Source organism: Gossypium raimondii, chromosome 8 (genome assembly GCF_025698545.1).
Source record: "Gossypium raimondii isolate GPD5lz chromosome 8, ASM2569854v1, whole genome shotgun sequence".
Classification (NCBI taxonomy): domain Eukaryota; kingdom Viridiplantae; phylum Streptophyta; class Magnoliopsida; order Malvales; family Malvaceae; genus Gossypium; species Gossypium raimondii.
Window position 1 is genome coordinate 61773425 of NC_068572.1, and position 17390 is coordinate 61790814.

General features: G+C 30.6%; 1 protein-coding gene across 2 annotated transcripts; it reads left to right on the top strand.

Annotated features, from left to right (window-relative positions):
• The first annotated feature begins 1875 nt into the window (after window positions 1-1875).
• On the top strand, window positions 1876-10533 carry LOC105792905 (golgin candidate 1). Of its 2 annotated transcripts, none has more exons than XM_012621751.2 (22): window positions 1876-2129; window positions 3092-3172; window positions 3923-3957; window positions 4059-4712; window positions 4808-4870; window positions 5373-5450; window positions 5565-5768; window positions 6233-6289; window positions 6398-6472; window positions 6554-6625; window positions 7480-7542; window positions 7644-7742; window positions 8026-8103; window positions 8203-8271; window positions 8857-8904; window positions 8989-9084; window positions 9167-9243; window positions 9461-9506; window positions 9598-9696; window positions 9800-9844; window positions 9946-10035; window positions 10117-10533. In XM_012621751.2, exons 1-21 carry the CDS (start codon window positions 2102-2104, stop codon window positions 10015-10017), a joined length of 2139 nt encoding a protein of 712 aa, XP_012477205.2. In that variant the 5' UTR covers window positions 1876-2101; the 3' UTR covers window positions 10018-10035; window positions 10117-10533. The 2 variants fall into 2 exon arrangements, with proteins under 2 accessions (XP_012477205.2, XP_012477207.2); XM_012621753.2 differs by having other exon boundaries at window positions 8032-8103.
• Window positions 10534-17390: the final 6857 nt, after the last annotated feature.

The window sequence follows — 17390 nt, forward strand, 5'->3', positions numbered from 1 at the left end:
TATTTAATTGGATTATATTTTATTTACCAATACGCAATTTTATATAACATCAAAGAATAAAATGAAAGCAATTCAACAGATTTTATTTTAAAAATAAATTCAATAAAATAAAATAAATTTTGTGCGTCAAGTATAAATGTATACTTAAAAAATAGATTATGACATATTCACGATGTAGGTGAAAAATGATGTAACAAAATTTAAAAATTTTGATATAAAATTAAACGACTTTACTTGATATAAAATTTTGATATCTTAAATTCAAATATCATGTTTATGTTTTTCAGATTTATCAAAATACAAAAAATTGTTGCTTTATAAAATGAACATGCTTTATAATATTTGTTTGGATTGGTGGTCAAGGACTATTAACCCGTAGAACCCAATTTAGTTCGAGCCTTTGGGAGCAAGTGGCCGGCTTTTATTTGTGCAACTCTCTTTGGATGTAGTGTGTGTGGTGTGGGTAGGTCAATATCGTATTTGTGTAAGTACTAACCTTCCACCTGGACAATACAAATAAATAATAAAATGAATGTGCTTTTGATAATTTCACAATTGAGGGTCTGTTTGATTGACGTAATTGATTTTCCGGAAAATCATTTCCAACTTTTTCAGCGTTTGATTGGCGGAAAACCTTTTCCATTTGGAAAATGAACTCCAAAACAAGGGAAAATGGGTTACATTTTAGGGAAAATGTCTTACCCTTTCAATTTCCGTAAGACATTTTCCGTGCTCTCCTCTCTATCGCCTCCTTCATTCCTTCCTTCATTTCCGTGAAAATTGCTTCATTTATCGATTTTCCAAGAACTTGTTTTTTTAATTATTCAATACTTGTTTTTTAACACAATTACAAATAATTTATTTGATGTTAGTTTTTTAATTTATAACGATTAATATTGTAGCTTAATAATTGAGTATTATTATAAATAAATCATTGCAATATATGTAAAAACAATTTAAAATATAAAATTTATTAATACATATTAATATATGCAAAAACAACTTTCCGGAAAATATTTTCGAAAATCACCAAATAGCAAAAAATATTTTACAGATTCAATCAAACACCGTAAAATATTTTCCAGTAAATCATTTTACAGAAAAGTAAAACATTTTCCAGAAATCATTTTACGGAAAATATTTTACTGGCAATCAAACAGACTCTAAATTTGAACTCGAATAAGAGATGACACCAACTCAATCAAGTACATAATTTTTTAATACAAGAGGAGAGTTTCACTTACACCAGTGCAAAAATAATATATTGATATTTATTGAACGATTGAATTTTTTATATAAAAAATTAATTAATAATTTTAAATTTACATAAAATTAACATGTATGATCAATATAAAATATAATAATTAAATCATTACAAATATTAATCATACAAAAATATATAGATATATATTTTCCTCTATGTTTATCACTTTTTCAACTTATATTTTTATTTAACAAAATGTTAAGTATCTGATTAGGTGGGCTTGTAATGATGATATGTATTACTTTAATTCAACTAACATTTATTTATTTCTTATACAAACTCAACATTTATTTAAACAACCTAAATTTTTAATTATTCTTTTTACATTTTAGGTTAAAATGTGCATGTGTTTATATTTTTTTATAAATTTAAAATTTAAGCTATGTATTTTAGTTTTAAAATTTAATCCGTTTATTTTTAAAATTTAAAATTTAGATATTAAAATTTAAAATGTAAAAAATTAATTTTGAAATAAAATATAGAGATTAAATTATAAATTTATAAAAGTGCATGAATTTACGACAATTTTATTTATTATGATAATTTTTTATAATTCATAAAATATAAAAAATAGAACTTAGGTTATTTATTTATTTTCTTTTAGAAAACAGCCTAAGCTCTATCCCAAAATTTCCAAAGCACTAATAGTTCTCATTAGTGACCAAAAAGGAAAAAAAAAAATCTCATTTTGATCTTAGCAGAGATCTAGCTTGTCACCTTTTAATTATTTCAACGCCGTATATCGCCGACGCCGTCCGATAAAACCTCACGCCGCCGGTGTATGGAAACACCGTGGGTACATCTCTAGGGCACGGTTTTATTACAGATTCATTACTCATGGCTTCGTGGCTTAAAGTCGCTGAAGGTGTGGCTCCTCTTAACCTACATTTTTTTTTGTTTAACTTTTTAGACATTAAAATTTTTAATTGAGTTTTGAAGGTCTGATCTAAAGCTTTAAGTCATTAAATCATAATTGATTGAGAACTGAACCTGAGATTTCAATGGATTAGGTCGTTTAGTTTAATTCTTTTTACCTGTTTTACTTCTGAAGTTGCTTAGTTGTGTATAAACTGAAGAGAAAAGAGATTTTAGGTTTTTTTCCTCTTAAAATTATGAGATCTATTATGAATTTGGCAATTGACACAGTTCCAAGTAAATTATGAATCGATGTTATGCTTTCTCTAGAAATGCGACGAGGGACATTGGCAGCTTTATTCATTCAAGGAAATTTAGAATATCTAGTTGCCTGTCCAGAAGGGAACTCGCTTTCGTTTGATTTTCATTTTGGACATTGGAATTCTAGTTTTTGTTTAATTTCTGGTTATTTTCAGTAATGATAATGCCATTGACCGGCATCTATATATAGTGAGAAAAAGTTAATTGATGAGGTTTGGTTTTTATAAGCGGACATTTTTCGGAAACAAGGATTGCTGGCAGAAATTGACACTATGGTATCAGTGTTGAAATTATTATTGTTAATTTGTTATTGCTTCACTTTTGGTTGTTATTAATGCGGTTCATTTTCCATTTTATTATGATGACCATCATATAGAGTTGAGGAAAATTGATTAGAAATTTTGATCAGATGTCTGGTATTAAGTAAGAAGTAGAGCTGTATGTAATAGATAGCTTTTAGATGTCTACTTAAAGGCATGCAAGGGGTAACATTGATGTAGTCTGAACCTTAGCACTTTTGGAAAATCTCTAGACTTATCATGTGCTTTTGTACCTTATTGTTGCTCTAAACCATCCATCAGTAAAAACAGCATTTTCATTTCCTTTTATTGATTTGGTAGTAATCAAAGGTTGATGTTTATTTTGGACCAGATTTATTTGAAGTTGTAGATCGAAGAGCAAAGCTAGTTGCTAATGATCTGTCGGAGGAGCCACCTGATTCTCAAACACAAGGTAAGGATTTCAAAATATTGGGGTTATTTTCATGCAGAAATCAATGTTAAAAATGTGGTTTGGTGTCTTTTGTACTTAAAAAGTTCCTATTCATGGTTATATCTGGAGAGTGTTAGTCCAATTTAGGGACTAAGTTTATGAAAGCTTGTGTCTATTATGGGATTATGTCCTTGTAGCCATTCAAATGGACATCTCATACGGGGACTATGTGCTTAGTTAGATAAAATCAATATATAGATATTCCTTTTGATCCATCCCTATATGAAACTCAGCCTAGCAATCCTTACTAGCCATTTATTAACAAATTTTGCACCAATATATTTATTGTCTCCAAAATTGCAATTGGGCTTCTTATAACAATAATATGCAAGACCTTTAATGCTTCTTTTTAGATTAGAGTGCAACTATTCTTAGAAAACTTGATCCATGAGAAATCAAACTTGAATTTTCTTTCCTGAGATGAGAAAGCTAGATGCGTCAAGCTTGATAGTAATCATGTTTGACTTCTGAGGTGAAAAATAAAATCTTAATTTGAGTTATTATTCTATATTTAGAGGTCTATTGTAATAATGCCACTACCTGCTTTTCATTTTCTGAATTATAATTTCTGCTGCTTCTATCTCCCTCTCTCATTATGTGTCTCTTTTTCTCACCCTATCTAACTCTCACATACATACACCAACAGTCCATACACACACATGTGTGCGTATATCTTTCCTCCTTTTAATTGTAAAGTTTCTAATGTGCAAGGTTCTTCAGCAGAAAAAACAAAGCCAAGGGCAAAGGTATTACAAAATATGCAACCTTGAATTAGCTTTAAGTGTACATTTTCAAGTAAATATGTTCATAAAGACGATTTTAATTGGATGGTTTTTCTTGTTTTCAGGCACAAAAAAGACTTTCTACAAAAAGATCTCCCAAACCTAGTGATACTATAAACAAGCAAACTAGTTCAGAAGTACTAAAATCTGATGTAACACCTGATAAAGATAAGGCTACTTTTTCTTCCGACAATGAGATAAGCTCTAGTGCTAATTCTATGGTCCAGACAAGTAGTGAGCTATATAACAACAGTGAGAAAGATAACCCTACAATTCCTTCATCTGAGCTATTGGATCCTGATTTGGTTAAACACAGTGTTGATCAGGAAGAAGTCTCTGTAAGTGTCAGCAATGCAGAAGCTTCATTGTCAACTTCAAATGGGGAGCTTCTCAATGAGAATGCTTCCGATGTGCATGTTGAGCACCCTCCTCCATCATTTGCTACCAAAGTTATTGAGGTTGTTAGTGAAGATCATTTAACTGATGGTGGCCAAAATTCCGATTCCCAAACTTCAGATGTCCCTTTGAAGACTGACCAAGAGGGGCCACAACACCCTCAGAAAGAGAGTTCACAACATGTAATTGCTGATTCTCATGTTAACTTCGAAGCTAAGTTGAAAGAAGATGATGTTAAAGTTGAAACTCCTGTGAATCAAAAGAAACCACAGGAGCAAAATGCTGATACTCCACAAACGGTAGTCCAGGACCAACTTGATGAGGTGACAAATACACTCAAATCTGAAATTATTGTTGAATCTTCTCGTGTTGCGTCCATTTTAAGGCCTTTCTTATTAGTGCTTTGGTTTTCGTCCAGGCTCAAGGACTGCTTAAAACCACCAACTCCACCGGTCAATCAAAAGAGGCAAGACTAGCTCGGGTAAGCTCTCTGAATTTATTGGTTTTCCTTTTTGTGATGAATATTGAGACTAGTATTCTAGGACTACCTTTAGAAATTAAAGAGTTCAGTATCTGACCATAACGGATAAGTGAGTGAGATGGTAAATGATGGAGTGTTAACATAATTTCATTATGAATCAGAATAAGCAAAGAAGCTGCACCAATGAATTATCACATCTGTTCCCTTTTCTTGAAATCTGTTAATGGGTTCTATAAGCATCTAATTTGTTATTAACATTCCTTTTAGTGCATCACATTTGTGGCCATCTATCGAGAAACTTGAGAGTATTTCTGTTAAATTGCATGGATGGATGTTCTTGTTTAAAATTTTTCCCATGAAAAGAGTAGCCTTTAAAAGGAACTGGCCTGACTTGCAAACAAGTGGGAGTGTCCTTCTATAAGCTTCTTTTTTTATTCTCTCTTTATTTTCTGATATTGTATTTTTGGCATTTATAAACTAATTGTTCTACACTGATTTCCAGGTTTGTGCTGGACTTTCATCCCGTCTCCAAGAATACAAATCTGAGAATGCACAGCTTGAGGAGCTTCTAATTGCTGAGGTAATTCATTCTATCCTTTTTCTCTTTTTGGGTCTATTTTTAAGTTATGGTCATGTTTGCTTGTGGATGCAACTTAAGGAGTAGTATTTTAACACTAAATTGCTTCCTTGACAGAGGGAGCTGAGTAAATCTTATGAGGCTCGTATAAAACAACTGCAGCAAGATTTATCTGTATCTAAGAGTGAAGTAACCAGGGTAGAGTCAAATATGCTTGATGCTTTGGCAGCAAAGAACTCTGAGATAGAGGCACTTGTCAATTCTATGGATGCACTAAAGAAACAAGCTGCTTTATCTGAAGGAAACCTGGCTTCACTTCAGGTTTGACTCTTATATTCAGTTATTGTTCGGTATAAAATCTCCTGCTTCCCAAGCTGTTATAAAATTTGGTCTCTAGTTTCATCTAACTTAATAAGTTTTAACTTAAAAGCAACAGTTCCTATCACCACGGAATCTGTATATCTGACTATTAATAGCTTTGTAAGCTAAATAAAAAGATATAGATCCTTTTGATTCTGTTAGTTACACTTTTATCATGATAGAGAAACCTAAAGAGCTTATTTAATGTCCCTTATAACAAGAGTTCCTTTTAACCTTCTAAGCAAATTATAGTATGCAGATCTGCTTTTGTATCCCTCTCCTACGTTTTTTTTTTTTTTGTTTCTTTATTGTTTCCTCTACATTTTCACTTTTTCTTTTTCTTCTATGGTCCATCATTTTATACTCTTGGCTTGCACGTTTTGACCATCTGATGTTTGTTTATACTTCTGATTGAATACCATCAGGCAAACATGGAGTCAATTATGAGAAACAGGGAATTAACAGAGACGAGGATGATGCAGGTAGACTAATTGGTTCTTTCTTCCTTGCATTCGCACGTTTATTCACACACACACACTCTTTTTTGTTTCATTATAAGCTGGTAATCTATTAGTATGCTTCTTTTCTAGGCCCTACGCGAGGAGCTAGCTTCTGCAGAGAGGAGGGCAGAAGAAGAACGTGCAGCACATAATGCTACCAAAATGGTTCAATCTTGGGACATTGTTGTATTTACCTTTTTGTTGTTATCTTGCTTGCACTCTGATAATTTCTGTTTTTTGGAATAGGCTGCCATGGAAAGGGAAGTAGAATTGGAACATCGAGCTGTTGAGTCATCCACAGCTCTTGCAAGGATCCAGGTAATATGATAATTCTTTATTTCTGGTTCCATTGCAATCTGCTTCTAATTTATTTATGGTATTCTGGTTTTACTTGCTAATTTAGCAGCTTAATATTGCATAAACAATAACTTTTTAGGCTGAATGTAATATTAGCCTTTTAAACCTAGTCTCATGCTTTTTTAGTGGATATCAGTTGTTTCAAGCAAATACCTTGATGTGGTAAAAAATTAGCATTAATGTCTATTTGGTGAAGTTATGTCAACATTTAAGATTTTTTAATATGTTATCCTCGAAAATATCATTTACAAACTTGTTGACATATATACTAATAAAACCTGGACAATCTAATTTTCCATGTCTCTTTTTCCAAGGAAACAGTGTAAATAAAAACTTAATGGATCTGCATGAGTACCAAATGCTAAAATGGACAAAAAGAAAAAGCAATCCAGATGAATTTGGTAATCGGGATAGAGTAATCTCAAGGGCACTTTGACTTCTCAATTTCTGTGGCATTTTTGCTAATCTACTAGCTTTATGCTATCTGCCATCTTAAAGCTATAAAAACTTACTAGATATCCTTCATAGCTCCTAAACTTGTTTAGAATTGCCGTATTTATGAGTTGTCTGCAATTAGTTTCACCATTAGGGTGCTATATCTTAGTTTTATTTAATATCCATCAAATTTTCTTTTAAATTAAGAAAACTCAGTCTTGTCTTCTAGTGGTATGTCATCTACAATTTTATTTTTATTCTTATTTTGGTAAATGTGGCGCCTCTTCCTTGTTCAGATGCAAAGGTGTAGTACATTGATTATTTGGCCTCTATATATATTCCAACAAGCATGGTAAATTTCTGCTTGTCTCTTTGTTCAGAGGGTTGCTGATGAGAGGGCAACAAAAGCTGCAGAGCTTGAGCAGAAGGTGGCACTTCTTGAGGTAAAACAAAATGATAACAGTGCTTTTTTAATGAAAGCTTGTCCTTCTGGCTGGGCTAAATATGAAGTGAAAAAGCTCTTGAAATTAACCTGATATATCAGGTTGAATGCACATCTTTAAATCAAGAATTGCAAGACATGGAAGCTCGTTTTCGTCGTGGACAAAAGAAGTCCCCAGAAGAAGCCAATCAAATGCTTCAGGTAAATATGATGAGGATGTAACTTTCTGAACTCTGTCTTGCAAATTACATTTTTTGGTCTATTTCCATCTAGCCAGTCTAGAAAATAAAATGCATCTTACCTATTTGATTTCAGTACCTCAAGTAATCTACTGGAATGTGGGTTTCTATATCATTAAGAACATTCTGAAGTCAACAGTTCAAAATGCAATTAATATCTAGTTATAGGCACAATCTGTGGCCATTAGCTGTTCCACCAACTGTAATTAATGTAAGAGGCAATGGCTTAAAGATGGTGATGTTAGATGCAGGCATGGCAGGAGGAAGTGGAGCGTGCACGCCAAGGTCAAAGAGATGCTGAGAGCAAGCTCTCTTCATTAGAGGCAAGTATTATCATTGTACATTTATATCAAGATTATTCTGTTTTCTTTTGCTGGCTGATTTGTGGATTTATTTTCTCTGACCTATTTGTCTGGCTGCAGGCTGAAGTGCAGAAAATGAGGGTTGAAATGGCTGCCATGAAGAGGGACGCTGAGCATTATTCACGCCAGGTAACTGTTAAGATTGATTCACCTTTTAATCAGAAGTGTGGTTGTCAATTGTATTGATGATGTATAAACTGAAAGCGCTTATTATAGTGACTGTTAAACTTAGTGAAGCCTTAAATTTCATTGCTTATTTGATTTATGTAGTTGTATATCAACTATCAAGTTACATGGTCCTGTTCTCTTGTATGCTTGGGGTTCAACCAGCACCTCAAATTTGTCAGATATTATGGTGTGTGCCAATTTAGTACATAACAATCTATCGTTGCTGTATTCGTAACTTGATTTTTCCCCTCTTCCCTTAAAGTTGTCATTTACTCATGTACATGAAATATACTTCACTCCTCGGGGTGAAGCTTCCCAGAAGTTTTAACTGTACAAATGTATGCTGCTTGCTGAAGTCATGGCACTGATTTACTGTTCTTGATATCTCATTTCTTAAATTTTCCATCTCATCCGAAACTGTGATGAAATTCAGTTCAGTTGCTTTCCATATGCAAGTTTATGAAGTATATTTCTTCATGGTACATTCAGTTTTATGTTTTCTATCCACTGAAGCATTAACTCATTTATGTTGTTGCCTTCTATCAGGAGCATATGGAACTAGAGAAACGCTACCGTGAACTAACTGACCTACTGGTAATCGAATCCAAGATTTGCTTTTTCTGTTGTTCTAACATCTATTTCTTTGTTCTGACTTCTTGTGGCTATGCCATTCTGCAGTACTACAAGCAAACACAGTTAGAAACCATGGCTAGTGAAAAAGCTGCAGCTGAGTTCCAGCTGGAGAAGGAAATAAAGCGTCTTCAAGAAGCTCAGGTTTGTCAATATTCGTGCTGCAAGACTGATTATCTATATCTTGTTATAACTAATGGTGTTCAATATCCTTTATAATCAACAGGTTGAAGTAGAGAGAAGTAGAGTTCCTCGTCGCGCGTCATCTTCCTGGGAGGAAGACACAGATATCAAATCTCTCGAGTATGTTATGCATTTTCACTTTATTAGATCGCAATCCTAACACACTCTGCAAGTTTTAGCATTCCATTGTGAATGTTAAGATATGCTGTCTTTATTAGCTCGTAAGAAATTATGTTGCCTTATCTTTGAGGTCTAATTTTCTTTTAGGAAATGTGATTTGAAAGATGCAGTTGTATTTGATATTTTGCCAATTTCCTTATCTAGTTTACAATTGCAGGCCTCTTCCTGTGCATCATCGTCACGTGGCTGCTGCAAGCGTACAGGTATTTCCATATATATATATCCTGGAACTAACTTACCTTCCCATTTGTTTACTCTGAGTTTCTGACTTGTCTTTCGACCTGCATCATGCAGTTTCAGAAGGCTGTAAAATTACTGGATTCAGGGGCTGTAAGGGCTACTAGATTTCTTTGGCGGTATCCTACAGCTCGAATAATGTTGCTGTGCTATCTTGTAAGAACAAATTCACCTTAGCTTTTTCGAAATACCTTATGTATGGTTTGGTTATTAGGTTTACTTCTACAATAACCGTGTGAAAAAAAAAATTTTAATGCAGGTTTTCGTACATCTCTTCCTGATGTACTTGTTGCATCGCCTTCAGGTATGGCTGTCTGATCATTTGCATAAATTACCAATTGACCAGCAAAATGACTGAAATTTTTTATTTCCCATGCATCACTTATCACCGTATTATATGTGTAGGAGCAAGCGGATGATTTAGCTGCTAGGGAACTCGCAAAATCTTTGGGTCTTACCAATGCCAACTTACCTTAACCATGCAAAATGCCCAAGGTCAGAAGTTAGTACCGACTGAATTCTCGAAAATGTCTGATCTAATATATGCATGATTCTATATCCCATTTCCTTTTGCAGGCATAGATGGAATGATCCAAGAACAGTCCGGAAAAAAAATTTATGAAAATTTCAAAGTTACGTGTACACCAGAATTATCTGTCGTAGCCATTCTCTGATATATGCAAATATTGTAGGAAAAATGTTTGAAACATTGGTAGCAAATACTGCTTATTTGAACTGCAATGCAGTTAATGAATGAAGTTTCAGATGCATCAAACGGTGCAAGCTAACCGTCAAAGTCAGGATATAACCATTTTTTGCATGAAAAGTGAACTCCGATTCCGAAACGAGAAGGCACCATGTAGATCCAAAAGTCGATTGTGAAACTTTTTTTTTTCTATACAGGTGAGTGCAAAAAAAACTCTTTGTAACTTAATCGTAAAATGAATGTTACTGAAGAAATGTTATGTAAGTAATATATATTAATGTTGTTTATTTGTTTTCTTGTTCATACATAAAAAAATATTGAACATCTTCTAATTATCTCAGTAGTAATTGTTATGAAAGAGTATATACATTTTAAAACTTATGTTAAAATTTTCAGTTGATATTTAACCCGTGTTTGATTTCTGGATAACTCCTCCAACCCCTACCATTATTATTAGAAAATCGACTTTATTTAAAAGCATATTTCATATTTGGAAAGTAGAAATATGGAATGATGCGATACGAAAAAGTGCATATGCAACCTATTAAAGTATTTGAACTTGGTTTGATTGTCCAAATTGATATTTATAGGTTTTTTTGTATAGTTAGGTATCTAAATTTGATTTTGGTGCAAATTAATATTTAGTTATTTGAACTAAAAGTCAAGTTTAGATATTTAATTGGACAAAAAATCAAGTATTAATTTAAATCTTGAAGTCAAATTCAAGTATCAAAATGTATATTTACTTTATTAAAAGTTATATAATATAAATTATTAATGTGGTAGTATACATATTTATTTTCATAAGCACAAACAGTAAAAGATTTAAATTATAGTCCTAAACATATTTTTGAATCAATTCTCCATTAAATATTAATTATAATAAATATAAGGATAAACTACTCTGAATGTCAATTTTACAAATCATTAAACTAAATTTTTTATTCTTTTCCTTCATATAATCATACAATTGTATCATATTATTTTTCATTTATCTATCGTATGTTACTTATATCTTTTGTAGATCATGATCATTATCAGAATATTGATAACAGAACTCCCAGAGTCCTAGGCCAAAACAAAACTCCCGACCATTAACTAAACTTTGATAACACAACTCTAGTATCAAGCTTGTATACCATATTTCAAAGAACATAAACATGAACATATCGTAAATAGAACTCCAATACCCCTTTCACCCATCGTAACTCTCATTTTGCCAATCTTATTCCCAACCGAACCCCCGACTCCACATCAAACCATAACCATATCGTGTATCATTTCATTTAATTGAAATTAACATTTCTCTTCACTTTCCTAAGCTTTCCCTTGACTCTCATCTTTATCGAAGTTGTTTCCATGATTGAAAATATTTTCAAAGCACTTTAGGTTATCAAATTAAGCTATGGTTTTAAAGAAAAACTTGGAAAAAATGTATGGAAAATTTCCATTCTTTTTCTCTTCTTTTCTTTTTTTCCTTTTCTTTCTTTCTTTCTTTCTTTCTTTCTTTCTTTACCTTTTATTTTTGCTGCCCCAAGTTGCTGCCATTCAGCTTTCAATTGTGTAGAAAATTCTACACTTTTCTTTTTCTTTCAATTTCATCCTTATCAACAAATCACATTTCATGCTTAATTACCATTAATTTTCTCTCTTTCACAAAATGGGAAAAATTACACTTTAGTCTCTATACTTTTTCATTTTATTCAATTTAGTTCATATTTTGATATTCCAACTTCACATGTCAATATGTCTTCATGTCACATTCATAAGATTGCCCCTTTTCTTAAAATGGAAAATTTACACTTTTAGTCTCCAGCTTTCAAATACTCCCAATTTAATCCTTTTCGAATTTCATTATTCATACTCTCTCCCAATACTTAATTCACCAATGAAATACTTATCCATTCTCAAAGACCAAACTTTTTGGGTATTACAAATCAAAAGCTCTCGTTCCCCTTCTCTTTTACAGTTTAATTTTTTCTTCATGAAATAATTTTGAATTTCACGAATCTACGAATCAAAACCTATACAACTTTTTTTTTCTGATCTCCAACACTGGTTGTCAGATCAACTTGGATCTAAGGCATGTTCTTCTACTCGTTGATGGATATTGATCCACCATACCGATCGGGTCGAATAATTGCTTGGAAATCGCTAGTCGAACTTTTTTTTAAAATAATTTAGTAGCTCAATGACTTGAATAAAATTTTTTTGAATAGTTCATTGACTTAAATTAAAACTTTGGAATAGTTCAGTGATCATTTTATAACTTTTTGAAGTTGAGTGACTAAAACATAAACTTATTAATAATTTAGTGACCTTGAGTGTAATGTACCCTAAATATAAACAAAAGAGTCAAAAAATGAAAAATAATGACCATAATTAGTAACGAGCATAATGACCTTTTTAGCTTTCCAACTTTATAAAAAAAATTATTTTAGCTTTTCATTTAATTTTTTACCTTTTTTAGCTCTTGAACTTACGTTTTTTTAGTTAAATCATCTCAAAATGGATGGCAAGTTAAAGTTAACGCTTGTTAACTTTGCTGATATGACATACACGTGAGTTCCCATGTGAATGATGTGTCAGTATTTAATTAATTTTTAAAATTTTAAAAATATTTTTATACTTTTATACTTTTAAATAATTTTAACGATTTTTATTTGTTAAAAATAATTTTAAAAATTTAAAACTTTAAAAATTAATTAAATGATGACATGTCATCCTCATGACAATCCACTTATATATCATGTCCGTAAAGTTTAAAATAATTAAAGTTTTCATCCATTTTGAGGTGATTTGATAAAATCGTAAATTTAAAAATATAAAAATAAAATTAAATAAAAGATAAAATAATTTTTCATAAAATTAAAGAGTCAAACAAATTATTATACCTATAATAATTAATCTACCTCACGGTGAGCGGTCAAGCACGTTTTTTGTTCAAACTAATTTTGGGGTCAAATATTTGAATAAATGGAAAAGGTCAAGTACTAAGCGTAAGTTATGTTGCAATTTATTTTGAATTTGTTTTTATGTATTTTGATTATTAATTTAGTGATTGTGTATTTATATTTGTACTTATAACTTAAAAAATTACAAGAAGGTCAAAAATTATTATAATAAACATAGATAATTACAGTAGAATGATCACAAAACAATAAGAATAGAAAAATAAGAACATAGATTTTACATGAAAATCCTTTCAGAAAAAATCACAGGCAGAAGAGGAGAAATTTACTAATGTTAAAAAATGAATAATACAAGAGAAATTCCGGTTACATCTATTTAAATGTTGAAAAATCATGTTCTAATCAAAGTCAAATAAAAGAATAATAGTTCTATACCTCAATTTTCGTCCCTACGGATCTCTTCATCTTATCACTATATTCATTTCTTTAACAAGTGACGAGATTTAGGTCACACAATCTCTACCACTAATCTAAATTAAAAAATAAATAAATTATGATCTAACTGTAATTTGTAAACAAGTCTAATAAGTGTGATATTGGCCGAATTGGAGGGAACAAAAAGTCCAGTCTTTATTAAATATTTTATTTATTTATTTATTTCTTCCTTTCTTTTGAAAGACTACTTTTTGTCTTGTATAAGGCACACGTGTTTTAACAGGTAATAATAATAATACCAATGTAGAGGTGTTCATGGGCCGGGCGGCTCGTCCGAAATATGAGAGGAATTGGGTAAAAATATAAGCCCGAAATATGGGCTTGGGCAAAAAAATGAGGCCCGTTTAGAAAATAGGCTGGGGCTCGGGCGTCGCTTTTATGGCCCGGGCCTGGCCCGACCCGGCCCAAATACAATAAATATATATATATTTTTATTTTTTTTAATTTTAAAACATTTTTAAAATACTTTTTTATTTAACATTAAAAATATATATTTTCTAAAAATTTGCTCAATAATTGATTCATAAATAAAGTGATAAAGTACTTATAAATAAATTTTTATTAGGCTCGAATTCAATCTCTACAAATTTAGTTTTTTTAATGGTTAAATAGTTCATATAGAAAACATCATTATATTAATATTTATTAATTTTATTTAAAAATAATAATCAAGCTTGAGTAGTTCAGTTAATCTCATTTATCAGTTTTTATATTTAAGCTCAGACTCGAGCTCGACTAAATTCATACATATTCAAGCTCGAACTCGGCTCAATAATTAAGCTTAGGGTTAATAATATATATTAAGAGCAATAACATAATTTAATCATATAAAAAAACTAAAATATATATTAAAATTGAAAAACTCGATGAGATTCACGAGTTGTTCGAGTCAAGTATTACTAAGCTTAAATTGGCTCTATGATTACTAATTTGATATCGAGTTTTTTGAGTTAAACTCGAGTAGCTTGTGAGCATTAGTGTCCCATTTACACTCCTAGGCGCGACATGTTATTGGATATAAAAAATAAAAATAAATTATATAAAAAAATGATAAATGTATTGTTTTTAACAAGCACTATTAAGATCTTTTTGTTAAAATTATTGATGTGATATTTTAAAATAAAAAACACTCTCTTAGTAACCATACATAAAAAAAAATGACGACATAATAAACTTATATTTAACATAAAAATTTTAATCGTGTCAATAGTTGGACTTACATTAAAAATAAAAAGATTAAATTCTAATTATACGAAAATTACAGCAACCTGAAGCATATTTTTGACTAATTATAAAATATATAAAAACTGATACAATATGTTACTAAAAAATTAGTAAAAAGACACTTCCAAAGAAAATAGTAAAAAAAGATATAAATATCGATTTTCTATTACTAAATTCACAAACCAAAAAATAAAAAAAAGTGAACATAATTCCTTATATCATCGGCCGGCCGGAGATTTCACGGCGACAGAGAGGACAAGAATTGCCGTTTCCGTTCAAAAGCCAACCAGTAATACAGTTATGATGATAAACACGACAACCGACGACATATCGGAAACCAGACCGGCGACTTCTTCTTGCCTGGCTTGAGGATTTTCCGGCACCGTTGTTGCTTCGTCGAGATCGAATTGTTGAGTGAAGTAATAAGGGATTATTAAAGAATTATTATTGTTGCCCAAAACGACGCCGTCAACTTGTTTTTTTAAAACTAGAGATGAGTTTTCAGGTATGAAAATGCATTATCTTTATATATAAAGGGGCTTGCACTTTTCCATTAAATTAGACCCCACCAATTGGGTAGTAGTTCCATTTTTTAAAATTTTTATTTAATAGGTGATTTGATAATTTAAAATAATAAAATAATAAAAATGTGTTGCCAAAAAATATAATGCAATATTAATAATAGCATAAATTAATCTACCAAGTTTAAATTATCTCTCCAATAAAAATTGGAACTTCGAAATTTTAAAAATATAAAATTTATTCAAATTTCTAATTAATAAATAAATCATAATTTTTCATATTATTAAAAGAAAAAAAAATGGGTCGCCATCACCTTTTTCAATTTGTCACATAATAATTCTAGATTATAAGTTACACGTTGTTCTTCCTTGACATATCGTCGCCCACCAAATTGGCCTATTTTCTCCATTGTCCACTAGCCATTGGAAATTTTATCCAAAAAGTCAATTCATTTTCACTTTCTTTGGAGTTTTTTTTTTTATATATATTCATCCAATTAAGATGCATGTTATGCCCCCACTAGGGGCGATTTTGATTCCTTTTTAGTTCGAAATTTTATTTTTTTAAATTAATTATTTAATTTAGATTTTTTTTTTCAATACTAATTTTTTGGGTTTGACTTCCTCTACAACTTATGATTTTATCTCCATTCTTTAAAAAATTTAAGTTAATACAGTGTTAAAATTGTATTTCAGCCTCTCCACAAAATATATATATTTTAATTATTGCCTCCCAAAAAATATTAATACAATGGTAAAATTCTATCTTAACCCCTTCGAGAAATTACAATTTATTTTTATTCTCTTAGAAAAATAATCGGGTTTTGCCCAGGGGCGTACCTAGGGGTTGGCATGAAATGGAAAATATTTTATTTAGACCCTTTAAAATTTTTAAAAAATTAATTTAGTAGAGATAAAATTGTAATTTGTCCCCACTTAAAAATGATAAAAATTTGATTTAATCCTTTAAAAAATATAAGGATATAGGCTATTAAAACAGTGAAATCGCATTTTTCCTATCATAAAAAATATAATTTAATTTCGACCCCCTAAAAATTTTTTTAGCTTCGCCCTGATTTTGCCTTTGTCATTTCTTAATCCATCCTCAAACCTCTAATTAAATATAATACTCACTTGAGAAGGATTTCAAGAATCTACATTTTTAAGGTTTATTTAAATATTAATTAAAGGTAAAAGACTTATTTGAAAATAATTAGAAATTTAAGGGGCTTCAATTTGATATAAACACTTGCATGCAATTAATTAATTATGCCTTTTACAGAAAATTCTCTCAACCCACAACTTATTTAGATATTGGAAGATGCCCAAAACTAAAATTCAGTCATCCACTTCATTTGTTTTATTCTTTGACATGTTCTACTCATATAGTCCAAGCTCTTCCCTCATACTTCACTAATAAATAGTATTTTAAGTAGAACTATAATTACAATAATACACATTGGAATTAATAATGAGAATGTAGCATAAGTATTAGAGGTGTTCATGGATCGAGTTTAGAGTTATATTTTCAACTCCAAACCAACCTAACCCAATCCATTTTACTTTTTAGAAATAATAAAATATAAAATTTTATATTTATATTTATATTTAACAATAAAATAAATCATTTTTAAATTGAGTCTCATCGTGATTCATAAATATCGCGAGGATCAAAATCTGAATGCCTTAATCTTGCTAACTCTACTAAGATCTCATCCACAAGTAAACTAATAAATAATTAAGTGGTGGAAATTAACTCAACAAATAGATTACATTAGATTAGCTTATAACTCCATTTTAAAATGTAATTAATGATAGGAAATAACATGTTGATCAATTACAAACTCAATAAATCATAGTTTTTCTTGTTAAAAGCACCCAATGTCACTGAACTATTAATAAATTTATATTTTAGTCGTTTAATTTTAAAAAGTTATAAAATGGTCATTGAATTATTTGAAAATTTTTATTTAAGTAATTGTATTGTTAAAT

What these genes read in the sequence shown, in the direction of transcription:
- LOC105792905 (XM_012621751.2), top strand. Translation starts at nt 2,102, where the DNA reads ATGGCTTCGTGGCTTAAAGTCGCTGAAG. An exon ending in ACCTGATTCTCAAACACAAG is followed by an intron (nt 3,173 to 3,922) that starts GTAAGGATTTCA and finishes CTAATGTGCAAG; the next exon opens with GTTCTTCAGCAGAAAAAACA. An exon ending in CAGCTCTTGCAAGGATCCAG is followed by an intron (nt 6,626 to 7,479) that starts GTAATATGATAA and finishes CTCTTTGTTCAG; the next exon opens with AGGGTTGCTGATGAGAGGGC.